Source organism: Gallinula chloropus, assembly GCF_964237585.1.
Source record: "Gallinula chloropus genome assembly, chromosome: 13".
Lineage (NCBI taxonomy): Eukaryota > Metazoa > Chordata > Aves > Gruiformes > Rallidae > Gallinula > Gallinula chloropus.
Window position 1 is genome coordinate 4,626,354 of NC_140098.1, and position 27,037 is coordinate 4,653,390.

Genomic DNA, 27,037 nt, shown 5'->3' on the forward strand with positions numbered 1-27,037 from the left:
CAGCGCCGACATTTCCCGCAGGGTCGCGGCTTCCCGCAGCAGTTCTTACCTCGTAGAACCAGCGGAGGGACAGCTGGCTCGCTCGCCCGGAGATGACAGACACCCTGCCGCCCCGCGGCTGCCAGGCAGCGGAGCCGGCGGAGGACGGCTACTTTCGGAAGGTGGGAGGCGCGGCTGTGGGCTCGGTGGTGGCGGTGGGCAGTGTGTCCGGTGGGATCTGTGGCCTGAGCAGCTCCCCCGTGGGTTCTTAGGGCACTGGCGGGCTGATGCTTTCTCGTGGTAGAGCATGCTGAGCCGCGTCCCTCGGCAGCGGGGACCGGCCTCGGAGAGGGGGGCGGGAGAGCGATGCGGACCTCGGTTGTGGCTGAGCGTGTCTGCAGGGGCCGGGCTCCGGCCGCGGGGTGCGCGCTGCGCTGGCGGCGGCGCGGACGGGGCGCTCCGCGGGGTCTCGGGCGGCCGCAGCGGTGCCGACACCCGCACGACCCTCTGCTGGCCCGGGCTTCGCCTCACCTCGTAGGCCTGGAACGCTCATGCCTCAACAAAGCGAGCGGGATTCCACCTTCTGTCTTTCTTCCCTGCACTCTTATCTCCTCGCTCTGTCCCCTCGCTCGCTCTCTAGTAAATTGCCTTGTGTACCTGTAAGAAAGTTTACTGGAGTAAGGCGGTGAAGTTAACAGGCTCCGTAGGAAGTTTTTAATGAACATCTGCCCTAATTACTTTGCAGACTGAGTGGGCGGCTTATGCCATAGCCTGCACCTGAATTCTTTCTGCACAGCCGTAATTATAGTTAAGTATCGCCTCTAATGCAGCCCTGTGGGCTTCTGTGAACTTCACCGGAGGTAAAGGGCAGTAAGTGCCGTTTTCAGGGAGCTTTGATTCACCCTTCCCTCGCTGTTTAGGTTTGGTCCACCTGTAACTTCTCTTGATGGGCTTCAAATAGGGGTGTAGGTACACTGGATTTTCGTGTGGAGACCATAAGCTCTTTATAGGGAAAAATACAGCGCCTCATACATCAGGTTATTGCTGCACGCGTTTCAGCTACCGCCTGGATTACGTGGTAGGGGGTCACATAGGCTTTGCTCCGTTGCCCTCTTTAAGGGCTGTCTGGTTTTTGTCCCCCCAGTATTTACCAAATTCACAAGCCCGCAGTAGCTAAGCAACGACATTTCCCTTTAGCAGATCTGCTTGCAGCTGAAAGTGAAGGTTTACCTGTGCCAGCCATGCTGCAAGGAATCGGTACTGCTCTATATAAAACAGACAGCGTGAAACCAAACTGACCAAATCTTGTCTGGTTTGTTCATTTGAGTAATCCTACTGTAACATCTAGTGAGTAATCACTTCTGTCCTAGTAGTCTGTAGCAGGAAACGTGTGGCAAAGTTGTAATTACTTAGTTTTCACATTTCTTTTCTGTAGTATGAGATGCTCATAGGCTGCTTTGAGGCATTTTAGTAAAAGTTGTGTTTTCATGACCTTGTCAAGTTCGATAAATCAGCTCTTCCACCCATTCATTTTTACTGATAGGGACTAACTGAAGTTAGTCAAATTATGCTTCGTAAGTCGTAAGAGCAGTAGATCTTCCATACTTGGTTTCGCTAAAGGACTGAGTTTATTTTCAATTAAATTTTGTTAGGGTTAAGTTCACTAAATGGCATTAGATCAGTGTAAACCCCATCTCCTGGATGGGAAATAAGTCTTTCTCACATGAAAATACCATAATATCAATTTTATACCTAATCATAAGCATTTTTCCCAGTTTTCAATTACTTATGTCTTGAAGCATTAGAAAATTTATACGAATCAAATATTAAGTAATTCTGGGTAAGCCAGTGTTGCAGTAGAACATTCTTTCCTCTGCTCTTTCAGATCTTTGAAAAGTTCATCTGGCTCTTAAATGTCTGTATTGAAGTTGTAAACTTCAGATCAGGCTGGGTGCTCAAAGCCTTCTGTCCCTAAATGTTAGATGTAAGCAGGAAACCAGTATTCCTTGTTATACATTAGTGGAATGGTCTCAAAGATCAGAGCTTTCATTCTGACTCAGTAGCTCTAGAAGAGGGGGGGAGGAAAAAAACAACCCCAAGCAAAACAACCCACTCCTGGAATCTTGAACACATAAAGTTGGGAACCTAAAAAGACACTTTGTACACGGTCTTACATGTTCATCTGAATGGTATGCTAGGTGATTTCCTGCACTGGCAACTAGTGATTGAGCTGTTCACGTGTGTCCATAAACTACCCCCCAGTTCCTTTGTATCACTTTCCCCTCTTTTTAAAGTCATACTGCTTTTGTTTTTCTGAAAGAATTGGAGGGTTGATTTACCAGTTTTGTTGGTGCAGAATCACATAAATTTCCAAGGCTAGTCCTCATCAAAAGATTAAAGGATGCTAAATTGACCTTTTTATTCTATAAGCCGTGGAGCAATGTGAAAACACTTTTTTTTTGTGTCAGTCCTGCTCAGAAAAGGGTTTCCACAATGAGATTGCCTTCCATACTTCTCAAGAACACTGTACACAATGCAATTTTGTAATTGAGGAACATAGAGCAGTTCACACAGTATCTATGTTTCAGGATATTGGTATTTTTCTTTCAATAAAACAGATTACTGTAGGAACCAGGTTCAACCTGGCTTTTTTTGCCCCTTTTGTGTATTATGCTTTTTGAAATCTTAAATTCATCATACCAGAAAACACCCTAAGTATACCCAAGATGCAATACGTAAAATGACTTAATTCCTGCTTAGTGTGCTCTTTTCCCTGTAGGGAGGAGGCCCTGTAAAACTATGACAGGCTCTGTGTAAAGGGCTGTGATGAGAAACGGGCAAAAGAGATACATGATCCTGTTTCCTGCTTTGACTTCTGTTACCACACTAGGAAGTTGGGCTTACTGTGACACAGGTAGATGAGTATGAGATGTGACAGCTACTGCACTCTGCTTGCACCATTAACTCGTCAGACTCCCTCTTTCCCTTCCCTTCCAGTGATGTCAGAGTTGTTCTGTAGTGACCTTTTTCCTCATTCCCTTACCCTGTCTCTGTCCATTATCTCCTTTTCCCCCATGGCAAAGGTTTGTCATTTATGTAGGCAAAATTAAGTTTTCCTTCAACCTGTAAGATGCTTTGAGCTGGCTTGGAATTTTTTTTTTTAAATATCTAGTTTTGAGGCAATTACCTGTGCTGCCATATAGGGTATATGCAACTGACTGTGGTGCCTTATTCCCTTCCCCTTCTATCTTCCCCTCCAAAAGAACCCTCTTTAACCATTTCATTAGCTGCAACTTGGCTTGTAAGAAGGATTTTAGTTTTAAAAACAAAACAAAACCCAGCAGCAACAAAAAAATCCTCGCTGGTGTCCTGAAGAGCATATGGCACCTTCCTTTCCATCAAGAGGAAGATAGAGCTTCTGTCTAGAACTTTTTACTTTCTGGCAAGATAACACACCAGGAAACTGGTTCTGCTACTGTTTTGTTTATCTCAGCCATCACATGCAGATAGCTTAGTTCAGTGTGTTCCATGGTACACTGCCAGTGCAAACTGTACCTGTACTCCGGGGTGGTGCACATGCTCTGGGACGGTCAGCCTCATGCCTCGACCTCCTCTGTGTGGAGTTCCACATTCTTTCAGTATTGCTGGCAGCAACCTGTGAACTAGCCATGCGTATCCTGCATGTCCATCCAAGCTCTGCTTCCAGTCTTTCTTCCCTGTGAAAGAGTCTGTGGTCAGCAGAAAATAGTGACAAAACTACTGATAAGACCAGAGAACAATTTGTTTTAAAAGAGCAAGGCATTTAAGATAGAAAAGATTTTTCAACAGACTGATAGTAATTAAAGCAGCTTTGTCCTTGTGTGCTGCTTTCCTTTTGCCAGATGCTTCTCCTACATCTGGGAAAGTTATTCCTTAAGCCTGCTCTATCTCTGTAGATTGCTTGGCCTCTCAGACCTCCTCCTGGGTTTCTTTTTAGTTACTTCTGAATTTTTGTGGGAGAAGCAACTCTTATTTTCAAGCTGTTATCTGTCTTTTTTTTTTCTTCCTCTTTTGTTTGAACACACCACTCCATGTAACTGGTAAGCTTTCACAAATACATATCCCCAAAACCATGGCAATCAAAGTACAGAACTTGGGATGTTTACAAAGTAGTACTCATCCAGTCCCAGGATCCAGCACTTGTGTTGGGGACCTATTAGTAGGGCTACACCTGCTCTCTATTAGTGGGAGGTTTGGGGCTTTTTTGGTGGTAGGAGCAGAGCAAGGAAGAGATAGATATCTATCAAGTTATTTTATCTCTTCCATCTTAGCTTGCTGCTTTGTAAAACCTTACAGAGTCCATAACTCTTCAAATTTCCTACTCAGTCAGGGAGTTACAATAAATTATAAGAAAAAAGCCATAGTTAATTTTCCAGGGTTACCCTTTCTGTACCTTTCCAAGCAGCACTAAGCTTTCTGTCTTCACTTTGGCTGTTCTGGGTAGCAGTCCATCATACTGTATAGAGGTAGAGCAGTGGGACAGCTCGCTTAATAAGTCTTTTAGATTTCAACCAGTTTAATGAAGATGGTTATTTTCTTTTCTTTTACCTTTTCTAAAGCTTTGGTTTTATCTTTGAGGGTAGATAACCTGGAGACCAAGATGGTGATTCAGAAAGACATGCAATATATATTAGTCCTCCCATTCAGGGGAAAAGGCTAAAACCAGAAAGCAATCACTCCCATAAATGAAACACCAGGCTGAAAATGATGATAGGTATGGTAACCAGCTCATGAATTGGCACTTCCCTAATTACTCTCTCTCTTTCCCTCCCATAACTTTTTGGGGTTTCTTCTGCAGGGCTTCCCCTCAGCTGTGGTTAATGTATCAGTTTTCCAACCTGCTACACTTGTGCTTCCACTGGGGTTTAACTCATGTGGTTCTTTTTAGTCATTAGTAGCCAGGCAACCTCAACATTAGCATTAGCACAGGAATATTTATTTGCCTGTTTGTTCTCTTTGCAGTTGTGTGGCAGGACAGAAACAATGTTGTGATGATTCATACCCCCTCTATTATGCATGTCCACTCATCATACAGACACTCATAAAACCTAAAACTGAAAGTAGGCCTTCCTGTGAAACTAAGAATCATCTGAAACTTGGTTAGTCAAGACATGGCATCTCGGACAAAATACTGCTTCTCACTTTGCTTAGTGAGAAGTGTGGCAAGATAGAATGTTGTCTAGAAAATGTGTGTTTGGAATTTAATATAATAATTACTTCTAAACCTTCATACTGACCTTTGGTGGTAGGTACTTAGAACTGTAAAAATACATGTTCATAGCACAAGTAGACCAGGCTTTAGAAGACCAGACTTTCCTCCTCTCTCCCATCTACTTTTTTTTTAAACTTGGACCTTATACTATCGAAAGACTTGCAGTGCAAAGCTAAAATGTCAAAATCAAACCAGTAAAAACATGCAAGGAGAAACTTTAATTATAGTTGTGGAAGAAGGTAAGGAAATAAAAGTAATAATTTAGCAGGACTTAGGATCAGTTCTAGAAATACTTGTGTGAATCATGCGGTTTACAGTTGTTATTACAGCCAAAGAAGTTAAGCACGTAAGTTAAATGACACAAATGTTTAAATATCTGGAGGATATGGCCATTTGCGTACGCAGCTGGGCTTGACAGGCAGCACAAGTTGCGCGGGCTGGAAAGGAATGCTTTCGTTTAAGTAAGAAGGCACACCCAGTTTCAACTCTGTGTCACCTTCAGATAGTGTGTGGCTCATCTTAAAAGTTCAAACCACTACTTCATAAATCATATTTATGTTAATTTCAAATGCTTACTGTGATTACTCATAGTTTAGCAAACAGTCATGATTTAGGTGTCCCTCACAATTGGATTTCTGATGTTAAAAATACTTCTGTCTTAAAGAAAGAACTTCCTGGCATCCCAATTAAATGGAACTGCTTCTTTATTTGAGCACCACGCTTTTGACAGCTATCTCCCCTCTGTGGCATGTTGTTTCTCAAGGCCTAGAGCCTAAACTTGGAAAACCACAAATATAACTCCCTATACCACTTAGACTGGGGGAGTTTAATTCTCTTTCACATGGGACGCTCAAAGCTCTGGTGCTTTGTACAGGGTCAAGATACCATCCATCCACAACTAACCTGAAGTACCTGACTACAGGCTTGCCTTGCTACCCTCTGCTTTCCTGCCATCTGCAGAATACCATCTTCCCAAATCCCACCTAAGTCCTGAGCAGTCAGTCAGCTGTCTCTTAACCCAGCTTGAGCTGTTGGGCTGGCTGTGCCTGGTCTGTCAGAGACAGCATCACACTGACATCCCTCTGACATCCATAATACAACTGTTTGCCAAATAAGCATGTGTGTGATAATATTTACAAACTTAAAAATAAAATTCAGTGGGATATTCTGCCACCTAAAATGAGGCATAGATTCTAAAGAGAGATGGGCAGCAATCCCATTGGAATCTGTCAGCATGCCCCAATGATTAGTCAGAGGATTGCTGTTAAACATAGAGGCCTGATATTTGTATAATATCAGCGTCTCCTTTCAAGATGCTACCTGACCAGGTACATAAATAACATGGCAAGAATCTATAACTCTGTGTAGGTATTGCCTCTGATAATAGATAAAACATACCAGCTTCCTAATTCTGCAGTATAATAGTACTATTCAACCAAGCAGGAAGAAATAAAGTAACTTTAGATTTTAAACATCATTATGATTATTAGTTCCTCAACCAATAAAAGCTTTTTAAGTACTTTAAATGCTTCTTCATGAAGTGCAGCAGTGTTCTGAAAGGGGAAAAAGTTCTAAAACTGACATCTGAGTTTACCATTTGAATTGTCTTCACAGATAAGATGCTCAGTTTACTTCTGCCCCCTCTCCCCAAAGGGAAAAAAGCATGAATGAAAGCTTAAATCATGTTCCATTCTTGGTCACTTTTGCAACTTCTTTAGTTTGCAACCAATCTTTTGTTGCTATTTCATTAGTAATTTTACTGATAGTATAAAAGCCAGGGTAAAATTCAGTTAGGTCTCACAGTTGTCTTGACTCTGCAAAGATATAAACAGTAATTAAATGAAGCATCTAGCATCCTGTTGACAAGAAATTAAACAGTAGGTGTGGAAACCACTGGGAAATTTGGCTGCCAGATACTATAATGAACTGAACATTAACATTCTTGGGATTGTCCAAATGTTAAATGAGTACAAATACTGTCTGGGAAAGGGATCTTCTACGTGGAGGAAAACCGAAATAAGCACTCTCTTGGACCTGTCTGCTAAGTAACTTTATAGTATATAGATTTTGTACTTTTACAGAAGGGGGGGTGTGTGTTCTCCCATTTGTGTATTGTCCATGTCTTTTTGCAGATACTGATTATTTTCACTGTCCTCTATACAGATTTCTAGCTATGAGTTTTCTGTCAGCCTAATCACAATAAAGAGTTTAAGCCTGCAAATGAACACCAACTAGTTGAGTGTCCACACCCCCTGTGCAGGAGATGTAAAAAGCAACACTTTCCAAAAGATAGAATACGAGTTCCTTGCAAGCTTTGAAGTAGATGGGAGGTATATGCTGGTAGCAGGTGACCCTCTCCTGAAAACAAGATGCCTTTCTCCAAGAAACCACAGCACAGTGCTTCCAGGTACATGGGAGGGAATAGAGATCCCTCAGTGTGTCCATACCTTGTCCTATTAGGCACCAGGGCTGTTTCTGCATTAGAGCTTTATACAGACATTAATGTGCCTGGTCCTGAAATGCAAGGAAACATCTTTGCTGCTTTTTCTCTTTGCAGAGTTTAAGATCACCACAGTTTTTAATCTCATTTCTCAATGGGAGCTTGTTTGATTTTTGGGCTGGAGCTTGATCAAAGGTCCACTGAAGTAAACACAACCCTTCTACTGAGCTACGTGGTCTTGGGAAGCAGGCAGTTAACCTGCCTGAAAAATTTTCCAGTAGCAGAGCAGTAAAGAAGTATTTGAATGATGTCATGAAACTTGTTTGGCATGCAGGAAGGGCAGGGAGTGCTGGAAAGAAGCTTCAGTTTAACAGAGAAAATGAAAACGGGCAAGGCAAGGATATGTTTAGGAAGGCTGCTTGAAGTAAATGGTCCAAAATAGTGCATAACTTAGTCGTGGGGTACTTGAGGGAAGACTTGTATCAGATACATCTGATCTTCCTTCTTGAGTAATGCACAATCCAGTAGGATCCTGATAAGCTTTGTAATAATACTCAGCAAGGCCACTCAAGAGGACATGCTTTATTTAAGGGTAAACCTTAAGCAGAGTGCTCTCATTTGCTTCAAATCAGTACTTAAGGCTGTGGTAATGTGCTGGTTGCCTATAAATGAGTATTAATATCCAAAGACATTTGATGCTTTAAAAAGAGGGTGGAGAAGGGCAAAGAATAAGTGGAACTTATTTAAATAAGGTGTTAATATTGTGTTTCTTAAAAACAAAAAAAAAAAACCACCCACACACCCTCTCCCAACCAACAAAAAACCCCACCCATGCAGTCCTATTCATGTATAACAGTTTTAGCTTATCAGCACTCACCAGAATACAATGGCCCGGTCCTGCTCAAACACAGGTTGCAGTAGTTTGAGTCTGATGCTTGTGTAAGGTATGCATGTCCTGTGAATTCTGGATTTTGTGCTTTACTTTGTAAGGCGCTTCATTTGATTAGTATCTGAATGTGTAATCATCACCTAACCCTGTGAAACTGTGTTATTCTATATTCTGTCTTATCCCATCTTGCTTGACACTGAGCTATCGGGAAATCTTGGCCAACAGGTAACAAGAAAAACTAATGGGCAGATAAATGGCTGCATCTGGTGCTGTGATCATATGCAGATAAAATAACTTATGAAACTCAGTCATGTTCTTGGTGTGGTATTCAAAGGTGCTGGTGTGTTAGGGCAGGGGAGACCTAAAGATTCCAGAGTGTTTCCTGGGTGTAAAGAAGAGCTGTGCAGGTCAATAGTATTGTGTCAAAACCAAGTTTGAGGCTTAAAGGCAAGAACCTAGGGGACAAGGACTAGGAATTGTACTGAATGTCTGGGCATCTGAAGGAACATGAACACTGATCCTTATAAAGCTTCTTAGAAGTGTGAGCAATGGTGCCACCACATAAAGCCTGTTTTTGGTAAGTTGTACAGCTGCATACATCCCAATATAGCACTCTGGTATTTTGCAAAGGTTAAGCAAAAGCCTTGCCAGATAATTGCTTTTATTGAAGCCTACAGAAACGTAGTAACACTCAGATTTGGTTGTAATTGAAAAATAGCTTCAGAAGGTTTTTAGGGGAGAACAGACTGGCTCACACATGTACCTAAACTTTTAAAAAAAAAAGTTTAGCCTCGGTGTTAATACTTTGGTTGCCATAACCAGGGTCTGAGAAAAGAAACACTGTCAGTCACTCGTTATTGATGTTAATGTAGTTAATTTGTATTCATACAGAGCCCAGGCCATTAAAGTTCATTCAAACTCAGTCCCTTTTCAGTCTCTTCCAACAGCAACCGAGAAATTTCTTTCCTAAATTCTAGGGATGTAATCCTCTTGCTGAGACTGGTCGAAGCAAACTGCAAAATCAAAGAGCTGTCCTAAACCAACAGATCTTAAAAGCAGTAAGAATGAGAGCTGGTGCTGAAAACCTTTTAAGGTATGTGTCACAACTTCATAGTCCTCTTAGCTGAGTGACAAAAATGATAAATTTTTAACTGTCTCTTAGCTATTGCTTTTTCCCTGGTCTGCCTAACTGTTCCCCTAACATGCCACATGAATTACTGGTGGGTGCTTTGTGAATCTCCCTGAAGTTCTCTTAATGCTGTAGCTCTGTAGAATCAATTAGCTGCTATAAAGTGCACTTTCAAAGCTGCTGGTTTCCACGAATGTGCTGAATGTTAGGCTATCTTGTGTTGATCTCTTTGATCAGCTTTATTGCTACTGATAATGGCAAGTGAACCTTGCTGAATATTGTAATGAGTCCTCCTTACATCTTCGATCAACTAAAGGTATTGTTGCTATACTGTTGCTTTTTCCAAGATCCTTTAGATCTGGGCTCTGCCATCAGCTACCTTTATTCTGTGTAGTAGTGATGGAGGAGTAGCAGGGTAGCACACATCTAATTTGAACTGGGTTACAGTTACCACCAAATTCTCCTACAGTCTGAAGTAACTGGAAGACTTGCCCTTTATTATATTTTGAACAATAAATTATTTTTTTTTAAGCCACAGTTTCTTATGTGGCTGTCTCCATAGGAATGGCCTTACACTGACCCTGTCTCGAGGCTATTACATCCAGTCATTAACTGGTTAGCAAACAGAACAACTGAAAAATTCCCCAATCTATCTGCAATAGTGTCCTATAGAGTCTGTTTCTCTGCAACTGGAGCAACAATGGGTCTCCAAGGACAAAAATCTAATCAATATACTTCCCTTAGAGAAGTGAAAATGTTTGGATAAATTAACTTTTCTTAAACTTGCCATTACTTGATAAAATCCTATTTGCATCTGATAAAACAAAGTTAGAGAAAATTTAATTGTATTAGCAGGAAATATCTTTCTACTTGTATGTTTGGTTGTAAAATATCCTGTACTAACAGTCTTACAAGAAAGTTGTTTTCTTAAGAATAAAAGTTCATAAGTCTCAACAGATCATTATTTGATTTATAAAGTGAGGAAGTCTTTGGGGAAAAAAAATTCTCCTGACTCCCCCACCTCCACCCTTGTATCTCTTAGGAAAAGATCACATAATATAAAAAGAGGATAGTGATTCTGCTTAAGATGCTTTAGTTTTGTTGATTAATCTGTCTGAAAATAAGCCCGACCCTTAATCACAACAGAAAATTTAGCATAGAAAACCTTCCATGTGTCTGCCTGTTCTTATCTGGAAACTATTCCAGGCTCGCTCTTGATAGAAAAACCTAATAAATTCTGAAACATGAGGTTTTGTATCATCTCTTAAGAAGATAAATAAAAAAATCTTAAAAATGCTGAGAATGCTGGCAAGGAGGTCAACAAGGCTTATGTAGAAAACCTTTTCCTCAGCAATTTGAAAAAACCCCACCCTATCTGTTTTTTACTTTCTGCAGAGCCACCACCAACAACAAAGTACGAGAACAGGTACTACTGGAACTGAGTTTTGTAAACTCAGACCTGCAGATCTTAAAGGAGGAATTGGAAGGACTGAATATCTCAGTAGAGGTTTATCAAAATACAGAGTAAGTATAAAGCTAAGTTGCTCAGTTATTAACAGATCTTCTGCTTACCACTGGAAACAAAATTGCTTCTAGGTGAATGTGAATGCTGGACAATAAATACGTGAAGGAACAGAGAGCTTGATAGGAAGAGAACATACTTGACGGTAGATTTGTTGACTAAGGGTTAGTCTGCATATTTGTCTTTCACTTGGGAAAGGTATGTACCACTAATCCTTAGATACAGAGTTCCTCCATGGAGGAGGGTATTGCAAGAATTGAAAGCGCTGGGGACTTCATGGGAGACACATATATAGAACCTAGTAGAATTTCCAGTACTAGAATGGCTAATTGCTTCTGTGTGTTCTGGAGTGAGTAAACCTAGTGATAGAAATCCATAAGCTAGTTGACTAAAGCAGAAGACTTTTTAAGTAGATTAAGCCGGAATTGTTGCAACTTCATTTTTCCAACTTTAAAGGGTACACTAAACTTCAAATTGAAATGGGTGCCTCAGAGATCAAACTTCAAAGTTAAAGATTATTAACTGCCTGAATACTGTGATGATTTCTGTATTGGTTAGATCTCTCGCTACTCCTAAAAGTAAACATGTTATTATTCAGTTACCATTAGCAGCTTAAGACAGAAATTGAAGTGCTTCATATGAGGGTGGTATAATTTTTGGGTCCTCCTTAGCACTATTCTTAGCTAGGTGTTAACTTCCAGGTGGACTATAGGGAACTCTGCAGAATACTTACATTCATTTTTATCAAAAAGAAACTTGTGCTGAAGTTGCTGCCCTCCATCCCTATGCAAAAATGTGGTTGGTTTATTTTTGGTTGAGGGGGAGGTTCCAAGATTTTAGGCATATAAAGTGTTGAGCCATATGAAAGTTATGGCTTTGTGAATTAAAACAAGACTCCAGAAGCACTGTTCCTTAAAGCTAAAGAATATTTGAAATATTTGGATTCTCAATGAAGGGTGAGCAGCAGATCAGACCCCAAGGCAGGTAGAAACCTTGCAGCTGGAGGCTTTTTTCTCTCCTGACCCTGCTTCCCCAGTCTGTTCTGAATGGTGTTCTACCTTTTTGATGCTGTTCATTCTGAGCTCTAAATGCTTTTAATGTTCAGCTAAAATAGTTCACTCCCTCTGTAATTGCTCTTGAGCCTTTAATAGCAAATAAATTCACTGAGCAGCTATTAATAGCTACTGCGCATATAGTCATCAGTATGAGGTCACACCCACAATTAACACATTACAGCTTAGCCTAGTAACCTAAAGGGTTGGCCTTCCCAGTAATTGCACACATGTCCAGCTGTATTAAGCATGATGATGTTTCTACTCAGTTCTGGAAATCCAGGATCACCTCCCCATTCAATGCCCCCATGATGTTGACACTATGGGTGGTGGCCCTCTAGAAACTTAAAAAATAGAAATTCAGTTCCTTTGAATGACAAATGCTGTTGTCCACAGGGACCGTGGGTGGTACTAGAATTCATTAAATCAGTAAGTTAGGATTTCTTGTGCATGTGTCTCACTTCCTTTTAGGAAAAAAGACACTGTTCTAAAAGCATTGTGGTTTCTCCAAAGGTCTTAGTAGAAATCAGACCTCTTGTACTACCTGTAGTAGCGTTTTGGCTTTATATCCTGGAAGTCCTTTTCAAGCTAGACGAGCCATTTTCTGGATTGTGCCAGAGTTTAAGGACTCTTCCTCTGCTGAGGAAGCTGCACTCCTACTCCCACCTTCCCAAGATGGAATTTTCAAGTCAGAAAGTGGTATTTTAGAGGCTGACTTGTTTAGTAGTTAACACCTAGCATTGTCTACAAACTAAGTCGTTCTCATACTTCCTGCTCTTAGTCCTTTCGCTGTTAAAGTTTGTATATTTTGGCCCTGCTTCTCTCTGTTAGACATGTATCACTTCTACATATGAAAACATTGTTAGCCTGTAAAATACTGATGATAGCTATTGATCCATAGCTCTTACCATCACAGGTCTTCTAGCAGCTGTAGAGCTGTTTTCTGTTTGTGTAACAGTTGAGTTAAAATGTGGTAAGCCAGCCTTTGAGAGTCTCTCTTTCTTTCCTTGAAGAAAATTAAAGTGCTGGCAAGTAGCTTTCCTCACTCTTTTGAGGAGTTTAAGGACATGAAGCAGACATTCTTGGGCAGGAAGGAACTTTTATGTACCTTTTACCTGAACAGCCATCACTATACTAACTTTCTCTCATCAGATGAAACAAAAATCTTACAAACAGAAAATAAGTATTTCTGAATATTTTTGTTTTGATGTTTGTTTTTGTTTTTCCCCATAGAGAGACTTTCAGCATTCCCTTGGTACCTCTTGGCCTGAAGGAAACCAAAGAAGTAGACTTTACACTTCCCCTTAAGGTAAATTTCAGAGACTTAGTTCAGGATGAATAGTTAAAAGAAATAATTTCCTTTTCAGATCTGTTCAAAGAAGCAGAAGTAATTTATGTACAAATTATTTTTTGTTTCATTTGCCCTAAAACTGAGATCCCAATATGTTAGAAAACTAACCACCAATTATTTGGGTCACTGCTAGCATCCAGCTATGGCAAGGAGTCAGAAGATAAATAATCCCATTCTAGAATCAGCAGAGTTTAACCAAAGAGAATAAGAATTCCTTCTACAGTTTTTGGTTCCAGTAAGACTATTACTACTCAGTGTGAAGGCAAATAGTAAAGAAGATCTTACACTGCATTATGCAGTGACACTCCAACTTGCACTGACCAAACTATTAGCATTAACACTTCTTGTTTGTTGGCTAATACACGTTGTTAGCTATTTGAGCCACCTTTTGGGGTTTTGTGTTGGTTTTTTTCCTTTGACTACCCTGTATTGTGCAATGTAGATTCTACCTCATGGTAAACCATCTTATATCACCATAGAATGTGTCTCTGCTTTTACTTCTGTAATCTCCACGGTCAGATTTTAGTACTATGTGATGCCATTGCAGCTTTGTTAATTTAAGTGGAATTGCCCTAGTATAGCCGACAAGAATTTGGCAGTCTCTTTCTGTTAACAAGTTTTTATGGTCACTTGGTTCCTTTGTTATTTTAGCTAACAGGGTTCATTTGTCCCTTTCAAAACCACTAAGAGTTGTTGTTTTAAAATCCAATGGAGTTGATGTTATAGGAGTTGGGTTCCTTTACACCAGACTGAAATTTCTTGTCTCAGATATCAAATTATTAGTTCTGTTGTCCTGTAGTCTTGTTGATACATGTTGCTATAGTATTGACTGGAAGGGAATAGATGCAAATCACAACTGAATCAATTTTGTACTGCTTGTGATTGCAGAAAAAAAAATGAATAGCTAAGGTTAATTTTTGATATGCCAATTTTTTACCTTTTTTTTAGGACTTTATTTTGGAACATTATAGTGAGGACAGTTCCGAGTATGAAGATGAAATAGCAGATCTCATGGATCTGAGACAAGTAAGTTCAAGTATGACATACCATGAGGTCTTTCAGTCTAAGTTGCAAGTAATAACATTTTTATGAAATCAGAATATGCCTCTGTTATTACTCCTTACCGTATTCTTATTGACTTTTTTGGAGATATGTTGCATGAATCTCCATTGTCCAAGAGCTGTACAATCTGAGTAAAGAACAGGTGAAGAAAAGGATTAAATTATACAGTGATTGAGTTATTGACACAACTTTGTAAATATTTTGAAGTTAAGATTTGTCTTAACTACTTTTTTTTAACGTTGCTTTCATAAAATACCTACAACCTTTATTAACTCTCAGACTTGCCAAACAGATCCTTCCTGCTTCCCTATGTGCTACTTTTGTGCAGCTGAAAAACTCTTATTTGGATTGCATCCATATGGCCTTAAGCTTAATGTTCTCAGCTTCCACATATCTCTGACATACAGAAGTCCAAAGGAAGTGGAGCTTTATCCTTGGTGTTTCAGTATTCATTATGTAACTCAAGAGAATACACTTTAATTTATTGTATTTTAAGGCCTGTCGCACCCCGAGCCGAGATGAAGCTGGCATTGAGATGTTGATAAGCTATTTCCTTCAACTTGGTTATGTAGAAAACAGATTTTTCCCACCCACCCGACACATGGGAATCTTATTTACATGGTAAGTTGTAGTTAGTGATGCTTTTGTTTGTTCCCCACCCCCCAACATTAGAAGGCAATTAATGATTAATGTTTAAATTGAGGTATGTCAGTGTGCCTTTTCCCTCCCCACTCCCTGAAGTGTGCCTTGTCAATTTCTTTTAAAAACTTTAGTGTTACGAGTAAACCAGACTACAATACACCCTGTTCATTCTTAGAGTGAAGCCATTGGTTAGATTATGATTCGGGCTACAGGTTAGCAGGGTGAGGGGTACAATATGCAGACCTGTCCTGGAATCTGAACTTTGGTGCACAAAGCAGATGGGGAATGGGTCAGACCTTAATTCCCCTTCTTCAATTTGTTGAAGAATATTTGGGCCAGAAGAGAGGTAGCTTAATTTACTGTAGTGGAGTGTTTACTACATCTGTGAGCAAAGCTTTGACTGAATTCAGAATTTTTTGCCATGAAAAGATGGTTACCAAGCAGCCAATAGGAACTGTTAAATTTTGAGTCATAACTGCAAAAAGAAACTTTAAAATGCAAGCTGTAGAGGATCTAATCATGCAATAGTTATATTTGGCAACATCCAAGTACGAGAACATAGCAGCACATATGGATACTTCCCCAGTATACTTGGAGCCTCTGTGATGTTCTATAGGCATGTTTGAGTTTGATGCAATAGTGCCTCCATAAGCATAGTATAAAACCTGCTGGAAACTAAGCCCCAAATAAAGCTGTTCCCTGGCTTGCAGCACGTAAACTGAACATGCAGTAGTACATAAAGGTATCTTCTATTCACCTTCATTTTTGCTGTAGCAGAACAATTAAGAATGCTATTGCTCTGTTGGAAAAAAACAAATGAACATATCTGTAGTTTTGCTGGATTCTGCTAATCTTAACAATTATTTTGTTTCCCAAGGTATGATTCCTTTACAGGTGTCCCAGTTTGTCAGCAAAATCTGTCTCTTGAAAAAGCTAGTATTTTATTCAATATTGGAGCTCTCTACACACAGATCGGAACACGATGCAATCGTCAAACCCAGGCTGGACTTGAAAATGCTGTTGAGGCTTTTCAGAGAGCTGCAGGTATAAAATTAAAAGTACTGGGAAGATCTTTATGTAAATGTCCTAATCTCATTCAGACACCCTGCAGATTTCTTAATTTCCCACTGACTTCTTTACACAAAAAGGAGGAATAGGGGAATTCAGGAAGCCTGGTGAAGAGCTGTAGTGAAGCTTTAATTCAAATCCTGGAACTGTAGTCTGAACATGCAGTGAATACTGTGGTTAATGATTAATGAACTGAAGTTCAAAGGTCTGAGTAATAGCCCTAATATTAACTGCTTCATTGTTCGTTCTTCATTTTGCCAACATAGCTGCTTTTACCTCAGTGTTACTACACTGATGTAAAACCCATAAAAGAAACCAATTTAAAGGGCTGATAAATTACTTGAAACCTAGTTTTCCATATGGTCTCTTTAATCTTACTGTGTTCTCTAGTGAATTTTACATTTCACTGGAAGTTGACTACGTATTTTTCATAGATTCTGAAGGCAAGCATGTCCAAAATACTCAGTCTATCTCTGTCCCAAGTAACAAAAATACAAATTCTAATAAGGGGAATCATATCCGCTGAACTACAATGTTATAGAAGCTTTTGTTTGGTTTTTTTTCCCCAAGTAGTTTCTTTTCTCTATTTTTTTTGTAAACGTCATCTGTGCTACACATAATGCTTAACAACGTGACCTACATAATTAATATGTACTGTAAAACTTATTTCTGCACTAACCATCTGTGGCTGTTGGTTTCCACTGTATGGGTAGCTTTATCAGCTGCAAACTGTGGACCAGAGTTGAAGTCATAAAAACTCTTTGATATACAGCAGTGAAAAACAAAAAAAGTCTTTCTTTATGCATTTATTTTAAAAATTGATTTTCAACCTTTGTATTTCATCGAAATTTCATTACTTGAGCAGCAACAAAATGGAGGAACTTCTTCCATTTTGCAAATTAAAAAAAAATTGCTTTTTCACTGCAGTGTTCTTGTAGAACAGAATTAATTCAGAAATTGAAATGCATCGCTTGCTACCACAATACCTTTGCAGGGCCCCAAAGCAATGTGCTCAGGAGGCATTTCATTGTACCTGTGCATGGCTCTGTAACACTGTTCATTATGTTGGTAGAGACATGATATAGAGCATGAATTAACCGTTTCTCTGTACTGAATGGAAACTGTTGCACAGAGTTTATCCTCAACAAAGCTCTCAGTGTGTATATACTTACTGCATAAGCTGAAATATGTTGAAGAAAAACTTTTTTTCCCCACCCTGTGCTTGCAGGCCCTTTCAGTAGGGTGCTGTGTCAGTACTTGGGATGTGCAGGGATGGCCATAAATCAAACTCGTGTCAGAACATAAGTTAAGATACAAGTATAACAAAAATGAAAAACCTTAGAAACTGGTGGTAGGGAAATGCAGCACAACATGGACAGAACCACATATAGTGGCAAGTAGTAGGTTATAGAAGCTAGGACACTTAAAAAGCAATACTTCTGTAGTATTATCAGCAATTAGCAGGCTATTAGACCTCACTGAACCAGCTGGATGACGTGCATGCTGAAGATTACGCTCCTATCCCCTGTTACTTAATATTTGCACTACATTTAGTGTTTGGAATCTGATAAATGATAGAAATAATTAATATTTCTGTCTAGAGCAGAATCTAATTTCACCCTACTGAATATATCCTTGTTAGGTTACTTACAGGGATAGAACTGAGCTTTCATTTGGGCACACAAGGTACTTGGCAACATCTGCAAAGAGATTAATAATTAATTTTGTGTGGGTTTTTTAAGTTTCCTTCCATCCAAGGAGTGCCTCCTTACACTGGTGTAGATTTCTCTTTCTTGTCACATGTATAAGCCCTAGACTAGCACTCCCATGTACAAGTCGCATTCAGTTCAGCAGTTTTATGGTCAATTACAAGAACTGTTACAAACAAAACTGGAAGTATTGCCCTTAAAACTTGCTCTTCTCATTTGTAACTTTGAGAACTCTGCCTGGAGATGTTGGGAATGCAAAGCAAAACCTCTAAGTCAGTTTAATTTCATATTTACTGAGAATTCCTTCAGATGGCTGTAGTGCAGTACCTAGAAAGCATGCTTTCAGTCTTAATAATTATGGTACGTGCTAGAACTAAGTTCACATGTTTCTCTCTTTGTAATGCTGACAAAATCGTTTTGTAATTTCAGGAGTCCTAAGCTACTTAAAGGAGACCTTTACTCACACACCAAGTTACGATATGAGCCCAGCTATGCTGAATGTACTAGTAAAAATGATGCTTGCACAAGCTCAAGAGTGTGTTTTTGAGCAGATTGGTCTTCCTGGAATACGCAATGAGTTTTTCACACTAGTGAAAATGACACAGGAAGTTGCCAAGGTAAAATGAGAGACTTTAAATTTAGTCTTAAAGATAACTGTTTACAGTGCTGTGTTACTAACTACAGCCTCTAGCAATATTAACAGAATTTATTAAACCTAAATGTTACCAACTGTTACTGAAACAAAAATATCGAGGGACAGCTCACAACCTTTCAGAAGATTAAATGCAAATAGCTGCAACTTAAATATCATTATTTCAGAACTGTTACTATTTGGTATTAGTTCCTAGTTCATGAAGTTTAATAGAAACACCTGAGCAGTGAATTGACCGAAGGGTTTTTTTTTCCCCCAGGCTATTTATCATATTGCTCTTTCAATCAGTACAGATCTTGTCCACAGAACAATGTACAAAAGGACAGGGTTGTTTGTGTAGTTCTCAAAGTATTGAACACAACCTGTCTGTTATTTCCTAGCAGCTGGAGGTTATGCAAACCTAAAAAGCTTACGTCGAAAAGAATAACTGGATTGTAACTGGGGGAGGGACCCTGATGAGCAGAGTCGGATTGGAAGCTGCAGAGCTGTCTTGGGATGTGCCTGAAGAATGGAGAGGCAGGCGGGGTGCCAGACAGTAGTGTTCATATTTGATTGAGGTTGTTGGCATCTAAAATTGAATATGCCAACAAAATATTCACATGCTTTCTGAGCTATTTCATAGTAGCAGACATATAACTGGTTCCATACTGGATAAACAGGCAAAGCCTCTCCTACCTGTAAGGCCACCCTGACTTATCTGTAGGATTGATCAGCCGGAGGGGAAGGGTTTTTGTCTTCTGGCAGGTGGAGTAGTTTGATGCATTAAAGCAGCATTCACTACTTAAAATGGTATTTCTTCTGCGTAAAGGATAATAACCCAGTTCTAACCAGACCACACAAGTTAAGTATGACTCCACAGCTTCAGAAGCGAAGCACAAGCCTACTGTTATACCCTTTGTCTTGGCTCAAGTAACCTGGTGAAATAGATTTGTAAATTAAACCCTGTTTATATGGGGTTTTTATTGAACTCTGAAGCCATATAGACTAATTTAATGTGCATCGCATTAAAGAGGGTGGGGGGAACATTGTTCAAAAGGGCTGGAATTAAGTTTGGGGAAAACTTTAAATTCCATCTCTGATTTTTCCCCTACAAGAAAAGCAAATCAGTTTTGTACAAGAACAGATGGGCTAAGTGCATTATCTTGAGGCTGAATATACTATCCCTGACTTGAGCTCCTAATAACTTGTGCTAAATTCTCATACTTTGATTCTGTGCTTTGTTTCAGGTGGGAGAGGTTTACATGCTGGTTAACACTGCAATGAATCAGGAACCAGTGAAAGAGAATATTCCCTATTCCTGGTCAAAACTGGCACAAATAAAGTCAGACCATTACAAAGCTCTGGCACATTACTTCATTGCTACTATTCTGTGTGACCATGAATGTAAGAATTATACTACTTATTATTATTATTTATATGAATATAAACATGTAAACAGTAATAATTTTGTTTATGAATTAGACTGGGAGCCAGAAAATTTGATGTTTATATATATATCTGGGACATTTTCGTGTTGATGTGAGTCCCTGCTTTTTTGTCCTTAACAGAAGAATGTGAAAGCTCAACACTAATTTTTGCAGAAACAAGAGAAACATGTCTGTTACTTGCTACTAAGTATAGAAAAGAATTGAACTATGTTCTGTTATAGAAGTATTACTTGCATGCTGCAGATGATAAAAATAGTAAAACTCCTAAAAACTTGAAATTCCCACCAATCTGGGAATGCATGTGGAAAAAAGGTAGTAATCACCACACAACAATACACCTAAAGGAACAGGACACCAGGAGATGTGTAATGGTTTATGTTCTGTATCAATTACTATAGTGCAGCCCGGTGATGATGAAGATCAGCAGGAGAAAGCCTTGTCCCAGTTATATGACAACGTGCCTGAAGGATTGACGGTTCTCTCAGTTTTAAAGGACAAAGTGCAAAGGAAACAATTAGGTAACTGCCAGTTTCACACAGCTACTGGATACAGTCTGAAAGTTACCTTGTATTGCCTGTGGAGGACCACAAACAAGTTTCTAATGTTTTTCAGGGAAAGCACATTTACGCAAAGCCATTGTTTACCATGAGGAAGCTCTAAGAGTCTGTGGTCTGTGCAAAAAGCTTCGAAACATTGATGTTCTTCAGGAGGTTCTGACAGCTGCACACAAACGCTCACTTCTTAAATATGCTCAGCAAGAGACAGAAGATGACTTCCTCAGTCTAATCCAGGCTCCAGATGTCGTTCGTAAGTATACACAACTATCTAACCATACGTGTATAAGCTTGGAGGGGGATATGCCTTTATTTTTTATATATGTATACATACATAATATAAATAATGTACAAGTTAAATACTGTACACTATGTGTTTCCTCAATCACAGATAAATTATTTTGTTATAGATGCTTTATAGTGTTTCTGTCTCTAGCCATGTAACTTTCTGGGATAGGTAACAATGGTTATTATTTAGTCACAAAAACCAAAAAGCTGGAATCTACCTCATTAGTGAGGAAAGAAGTGGGGAAACTTTAAAAGCTAAAATTGTTTGGGGGAAAACTAACAACTGTTTCTTGTAGAACAACTCTCAGACTCATGTAACTCAATTTGACTGCTATTGATTCTTCCTACATTAGTCCAGCTCATCCAACTCATTCCTCTTTGAAAGCAGTAGGAAAGAATGAGTGCTGGTTTTAAATATTTTTAAAGAAAAATAAAGAGGAGAATAGCATAGTTTTGTTTGGATTTATTTTTAAGTTATCTGTATTGATACTGTGAGCTCTAAAGACATTTTTAAGGAAATTCAGGTACTTGTTTTAAACATTTCCATGAAAATGAGTATTTCTAAAGCCTGGTAAGAGATTAGGAGAAAATTTCATCTAGCTTGAAATGTGAGGAAAAAAAACTCCAAGCAAAACCAACTTGTATGTCTTTTAACTAATACTTGAGAGAAAAATTATTTGTTTTTCTTTTTTAGCTAAAACAGAGCACAAAATAGAAACAATTGCTCCTCAGTTTTCCAAGGTGAAAGTTAAAGACTTCTTCCACAGGCTGGTACGTAACATGCTTCTATCAACCTCTGTCATTTTGTTAACAAGTGTAAATGCACTCTGAGACATGGGGCATAAATATTTTAGCCTGAAAAATGGTCCTTTAGTAACTGGGCTTTCTTCAAAAGTTACTGGAGAGATCACTCCTAGCTTCAGAAGTATAAATCAACTTGAGACTAGAATAAAAGTTCCATTTGCATATGGCTTTGCACACCATTTATTCATCATAACCTTTATAAACATCCCACAAAGCTTCAATAGATAATTGCATTCAACTTAAAGGCTGGGAGGAAACGTGTAGTAGCTGGAGATGGCTGTGCAGAATACGTAATGTATGCTACAAAGCCAGTCTTTCAGACAACTCTCTGTTGGTGGACAAAGGGAATTGCATATACTGGTCCTAAATGCAACTATCTGTGTTTCGTGAATCAATTTGTCTCTTCCAAAATGGAGTAATAGAAGACCTTAGAGTCTACTGCAACTAGAAGACTGCACCCCTTAACAGATACCTCAGAAGACTTTACAGTTGCTATCATCCTACTGTTTGAAGTATCACCTGAACAGTTAGGCAATAGGGCTGAGCACTTCAGGGGGCCATCCTAAACTTCTGGGATAAATCTCACTGTTCAATTTCAGTGGAAATAGCTAGAAGCTAACCTGAGTAAAACCTACACCAGATGAGCTTAAAGCATTATAGCTTCAAAGAATAGAAATGGTTACTTACGAATTAGAGTAGCCATAACGTGCCTGTTGCTATGTTGGTTACCTCCAGGGCCCGCTGACGGTGTTCTCAGCCAAGCAGAGATGGACAGCTCCACGTACCATTCACATCCACCCCGAGGCAGGAGAACTAGGATTCAGTCTTAAAGGAGGTTCGCCAGTGCAGATTTATTGTCTTGATCCAGCTTGTGCTGCAGCAGTAAGTACATCCAAGCTCTAGCTATACAGTCCTTTAATGGTAACTTTAGCTTGTTCACGTTGCTGTATGGAGTATTTACTGAGTTTTACTATACATAGTCAATCTGTATAACCTGAATATGTTTTCAGTGCTTTATACACCTTAGATGTTAGACTATCCGTATCCCATACATCATATCAAACTGGAGTTGATTTCTTCTTCTGTTCACACTTAAAGATTAAATAGGAAGTGTTATTCCCTGTCTAATTCAGGAAGTTAGAAGAGGTAAAGGCTTTGGAAAGTAGCAACAACAACAACAAGGCTCAGGAAGGGAAGGAAAGGTCTGCAATGATTTTATGGCATCTAACAGGGAAATGCCTTTAAGGCAGATACTGTATGATGACACAAATACTTTATAATTTCATGCAATAACCTGTGCAATTTTTTTTTTTTGCAGTCGATGGGCCTAAAAGAAGGTGACTACATTGTTTCAGTAGGTGGTGTGGATTGCAAGTGGCTTGGAGTGAATGAGGTGCTGGAAAAACTCAGAAGCATGGGAGAACAGCCCATTGAGATGGAGGTTATCAGTTGCCAGGATACAGCAGCATCTATGGTATGCAATGAGGCAAATATGATTTACAGATTGAATGTTTGAGAGGTTTTTCTGTTTCCCAGCTTTAGTCCCTGATTAATGTTTACTTTCATGTAGTCAGATATCCCCCCCTTCAGTGACTATATAAAGCATGTGTTCAGTTTTAAACAGTCCATTTAAATTATCATGCCTTAGCAAGATCAAGTACAGTATGTCTGTATGCATAAGGAGGGTTGAGTGATAAGGTGTTTTTTTGTAATGGAACCACACATTGCATTATAAATTCTAGGGAATATTTTTATTTTCCCCAACTTGTCCCAGAGTATGAAGATATTATCCTGTTTAACATTGGAAAAGCCACAGTGAAACAGTAATGGAACAAAATGAACATGTAGACCTGAATGTTCTATTTTCAGTGCACTGGTAGCAGTGCATATGTGGCTTTTGTATTAGATCACATAGCAGTGTATGTATATTCTAGCGTGGACTTCTAACAGTCTAGCCCATTAGTAAGGTGCTATCGGAGGTTTAGACTTATGAAAAATTATCACAAGACTTAAAAATGTTAAGCTCCAAATAACTTAGTTACTTGTAGCGTGAGAGAACCTGTAGTTATGCTAAATCCACTGCTTTGTGCTTTTGACATTCCCTGGCAAGCTTAGGCACTGGAGTATTGTCGCCTTAGAAGTGATAGAGGTGCTCTTACTTATTTTCACTAAGAAAACACAACTTCTTAAACAAAACAAGACAGCAGTAAGTGCACAGATGCCCTGTGAACCTGTTACTGGAAACAAAAGGCTAGAATATAGTCAAATTGCTTTAAGGTACAGCTCAAGGTGCCTTGAAGCACTGAGGTCATGCCTTTCAGGTATCTCAAAACAATGTCTTACAGTAGCTCTTGTTGTCATAGTTGCAGTCAGCCTGAAACCTGTCCAAAGACAGCAAAAAGACTCCCCTTCATAGATTTGTGCAAGAACTGCATACTTAAGTGTACAGTATATACTAAACTTACAAAAGATACCAGCAAGTGGTTACTACAACACAGCCCATGAAAAAAAAATGATGAATCCCTTCACGCCTTGCATAGTATACCCTTGAGTCTATGTGGGCAAAATCCCAGAATCACAGCACTCAAGGGCCTTGTGCCCATTAGTATGTCATTAGCACAGAAAGCTTGCTCTAATCTGCATTGGAAAACTATTTGCATAGTAATCTTTTGTTATCTTCATAACCTTGACCTATTTTGGGTGACTTCATTTTTATAATGCTTCTTTCTTTCCTACAGCATAGTAAGAGCGCAACTTACTCTGTGGGAATGCAGAAGACCTACTCCTTAATCTGTTTAGCCATGGAAGAGGATAAGATCGATCAGACCAAGAAAGCCCCACTGAAACTACCTTTTCTAAGTTGGGGAACTAAAAATAGACAGAAAGCTGCAAGTACCCTTTGCCTTCCTTCAGCTGTGGCTGGAAGTTCTCAGTTTAAGAAGAAGCTTTCTCCCTTCACGCTTCTGAATACAGAGAGTTCATTGTATTGAATCTTTCAGAAGGATCTGTTACCATGAAAGTTTTTTCTTTAAAATGTATATACAGTATTGATCAATTCTACCTTTAGATCTATGTGTGTAAATTCAGACAAATGCCATTTGACTTCATTTACTGTGTACTGAGCCGCAATGAAGTTCAGAGACTGGCAGAAACTGTAAAACGGTTAGAACAAAGTGGCTTGGGAGGTATGGAGTAACAGTGTGTAGCTGATAAAATTGCTTAAATAAGGACTGGATTCCTTTTGGAATTCCAAAATACAGTATCGTGGGTAATTTTTGTAACTATGATAGATGGGAATTATTTATTACAAACTTGATGCTGCATGAAAAACAGTAGGGGAGACACTAAAAGATGATTTTCCATAAAAGTTGAGTCAATAAATCACTTAGCAGTATTTAAATGAATTATTTTAAACCCTAGGGAAAAGAATATTCAGAGTAACTAACCTTGTGCCAAGTACCAGTGTCACATAGTTGGTGCTTTTATGCACAGACACTATCTTTTCTGGGAGTAAACTGAATAGTTAATTTTAATTCTGGAGAATTAGAAGGCTTAGAAGTCAAAAGATCTTTTGAACTACAAAAAGCTTTCTAACTCTTGTAACCAGATCAGAAAAAGAACATTTTAAATGCCTGCTGATTCAATTGTTAAAAACAGGCATTATTCCAACTTGAAATTACTTAACCTACTTACCATAAGACTTCTCATTAGTCTTGATAAAATTGATAGCTGTGGAACAAGTCACAAAATTGACCTATTCTAGTACATTGATCAAGAGTGTGTAAATTGTGGTGATGCTTTTAACACATGAGAAAACAAGTGCTTGGGAGTCTAAGCAGCAGGATACTTACTACCACACGAAGTAAAAAACCAAATAGATAAGAAAACCTTTCTCCTCCTCTTAGACAATTGAGTAGTGGTTATATATAAGGAAGGAGACAAAATCTGTGAGCATTTCTCTGAGATTCTTCTATTTTCTAAAATTGAAATTAAGAACTGCTAACACTGTAGTGTTAGTTAACATTGCCATCTACAGAGTAGATATATGCTGTTTGATACTCAAAACTTAAGGGGAAGTTTGCATCTGGGTGTGAACTTTAAAGTTGTCATTCATTTTTAGTTTATTTTGTAATAGGTGTAAATATATTGATGATGCTTATTTAAGAATAAAAATCAGTTGCTGCCTTTTACTAGTAGCTTCTTGATTCTGCTACAGCTTGGGTGATACAGCAAAAGTTAGTATTGTATCTATGTGCTAGCCAGACCTATTATTGCAAGGCAATTCTCCCCCTCTAGTCTGCCCTCCTTAGACCCCATCTTAGACCCAGATCTGGACAGTCTTAAAAACCTTCTCCTCTCCAAAAAGCATTATACAGTTTCCCTAGAAAGGTTACAGAAGTTGTAAATTACTTATGACTTACCTGTCCTTAGTAGTTTTTCTTCATGTTGGTAGTAGCACTTATTTCACATCATGAGCAGCAGTAGTCTCATACTGATATGCAAGATCCTGCCATACAATATTCCATATAGAAGAGATTCACTTTGTGTGTGTGGCTAAGGTTACTGTCCTGCTAATGAAATCTTTAGCAAAGTCACTTGAATGACCCTTCCAGCTCTTAATCTCTTACCCCACTGTGAGAGTTTTCCTACAACTATCTTCCTTCTTAGCTCCTCCACAGTTAAATGCCTTTTCTACTATCACATTCACTTATCCTTGAGGAAGGCTTGGAGTGGGTGTCTTTCATATTTAACTATGCCATCCCCCTCAGGTCAAAATGAGCTTCTCAAATATGTTGTGTTTGTATTGCACTGTCAGCTAACCGACTCATTCTACACGGAGCACATCAGCAAATACTAATTTCACAGCAAGATGCATTCTCTCTTACACCGTAAGGATACTTGGAACAAGTTTCTATCTAAAAGTATGTAAAGGGCTACATCAAGGCTTCACAGCCCTAAAAATAAAGATTTGCAATACAGAACTAGTTCAGCCTAATAATTTCATTAGTACTAATTGTTTCTACTTTAACTGAACTTCATTTAATGCACTGATTGACCTTTTACAATGTCAAACGGCTTTTGCCCTGCAACATCAATAGCCACATACCTTTAGATGTGAAATCTGGTTGCCATAGCAAATTGACTAAACCTGAAAGAGAGGCAATAACATCTAAAACATCTTCATAAATCAGTTAAGCATTCCCTAGTTATAAAAAAA

General features: G+C 39.1%; 1 protein-coding gene across 1 annotated transcript; it reads left to right on the top strand.

The window, feature by feature from the left end:
- The first annotated feature begins 77 nt into the window (after positions 1-77).
- Positions 78-26,009, top strand: RHPN2 (rhophilin Rho GTPase binding protein 2). Its single transcript, XM_084269955.1, has 15 exons — positions 78-161; positions 9,537-9,652; positions 11,084-11,212; positions 13,496-13,571; positions 14,562-14,639; positions 15,172-15,296; positions 16,195-16,361; positions 18,524-18,711; positions 19,973-20,129; positions 20,572-20,691; positions 20,786-20,980; positions 21,710-21,786; positions 22,555-22,701; positions 23,138-23,293; positions 24,558-26,009. Exons 1-15 carry the CDS (start codon positions 93-95, stop codon positions 24,807-24,809), a joined length of 2,052 nt encoding a protein of 683 aa, XP_084126081.1. The 5' UTR covers positions 78-92; the 3' UTR covers positions 24,810-26,009.
- Positions 26,010-27,037: the final 1,028 nt, after the last annotated feature.

What these genes read in the sequence shown, in the direction of transcription:
- RHPN2 (XM_084269955.1), top strand. Translation starts at nt 93, where the DNA reads ATGACAGACACCCTGCCGCCCCGCGGCTGCCAGGCAGCGGAGCCGGCG. An exon ending in ATGGGAATCTTATTTACATG is followed by an intron (nt 15,297 to 16,194) that starts GTAAGTTGTAGT and finishes TTGTTTCCCAAG; the next exon opens with GTATGATTCCTTTACAGGTG. An exon ending in GGCTTTTCAGAGAGCTGCAG is followed by an intron (nt 16,362 to 18,523) that starts GTATAAAATTAA and finishes TTGTAATTTCAG; the next exon opens with GAGTCCTAAGCTACTTAAAG.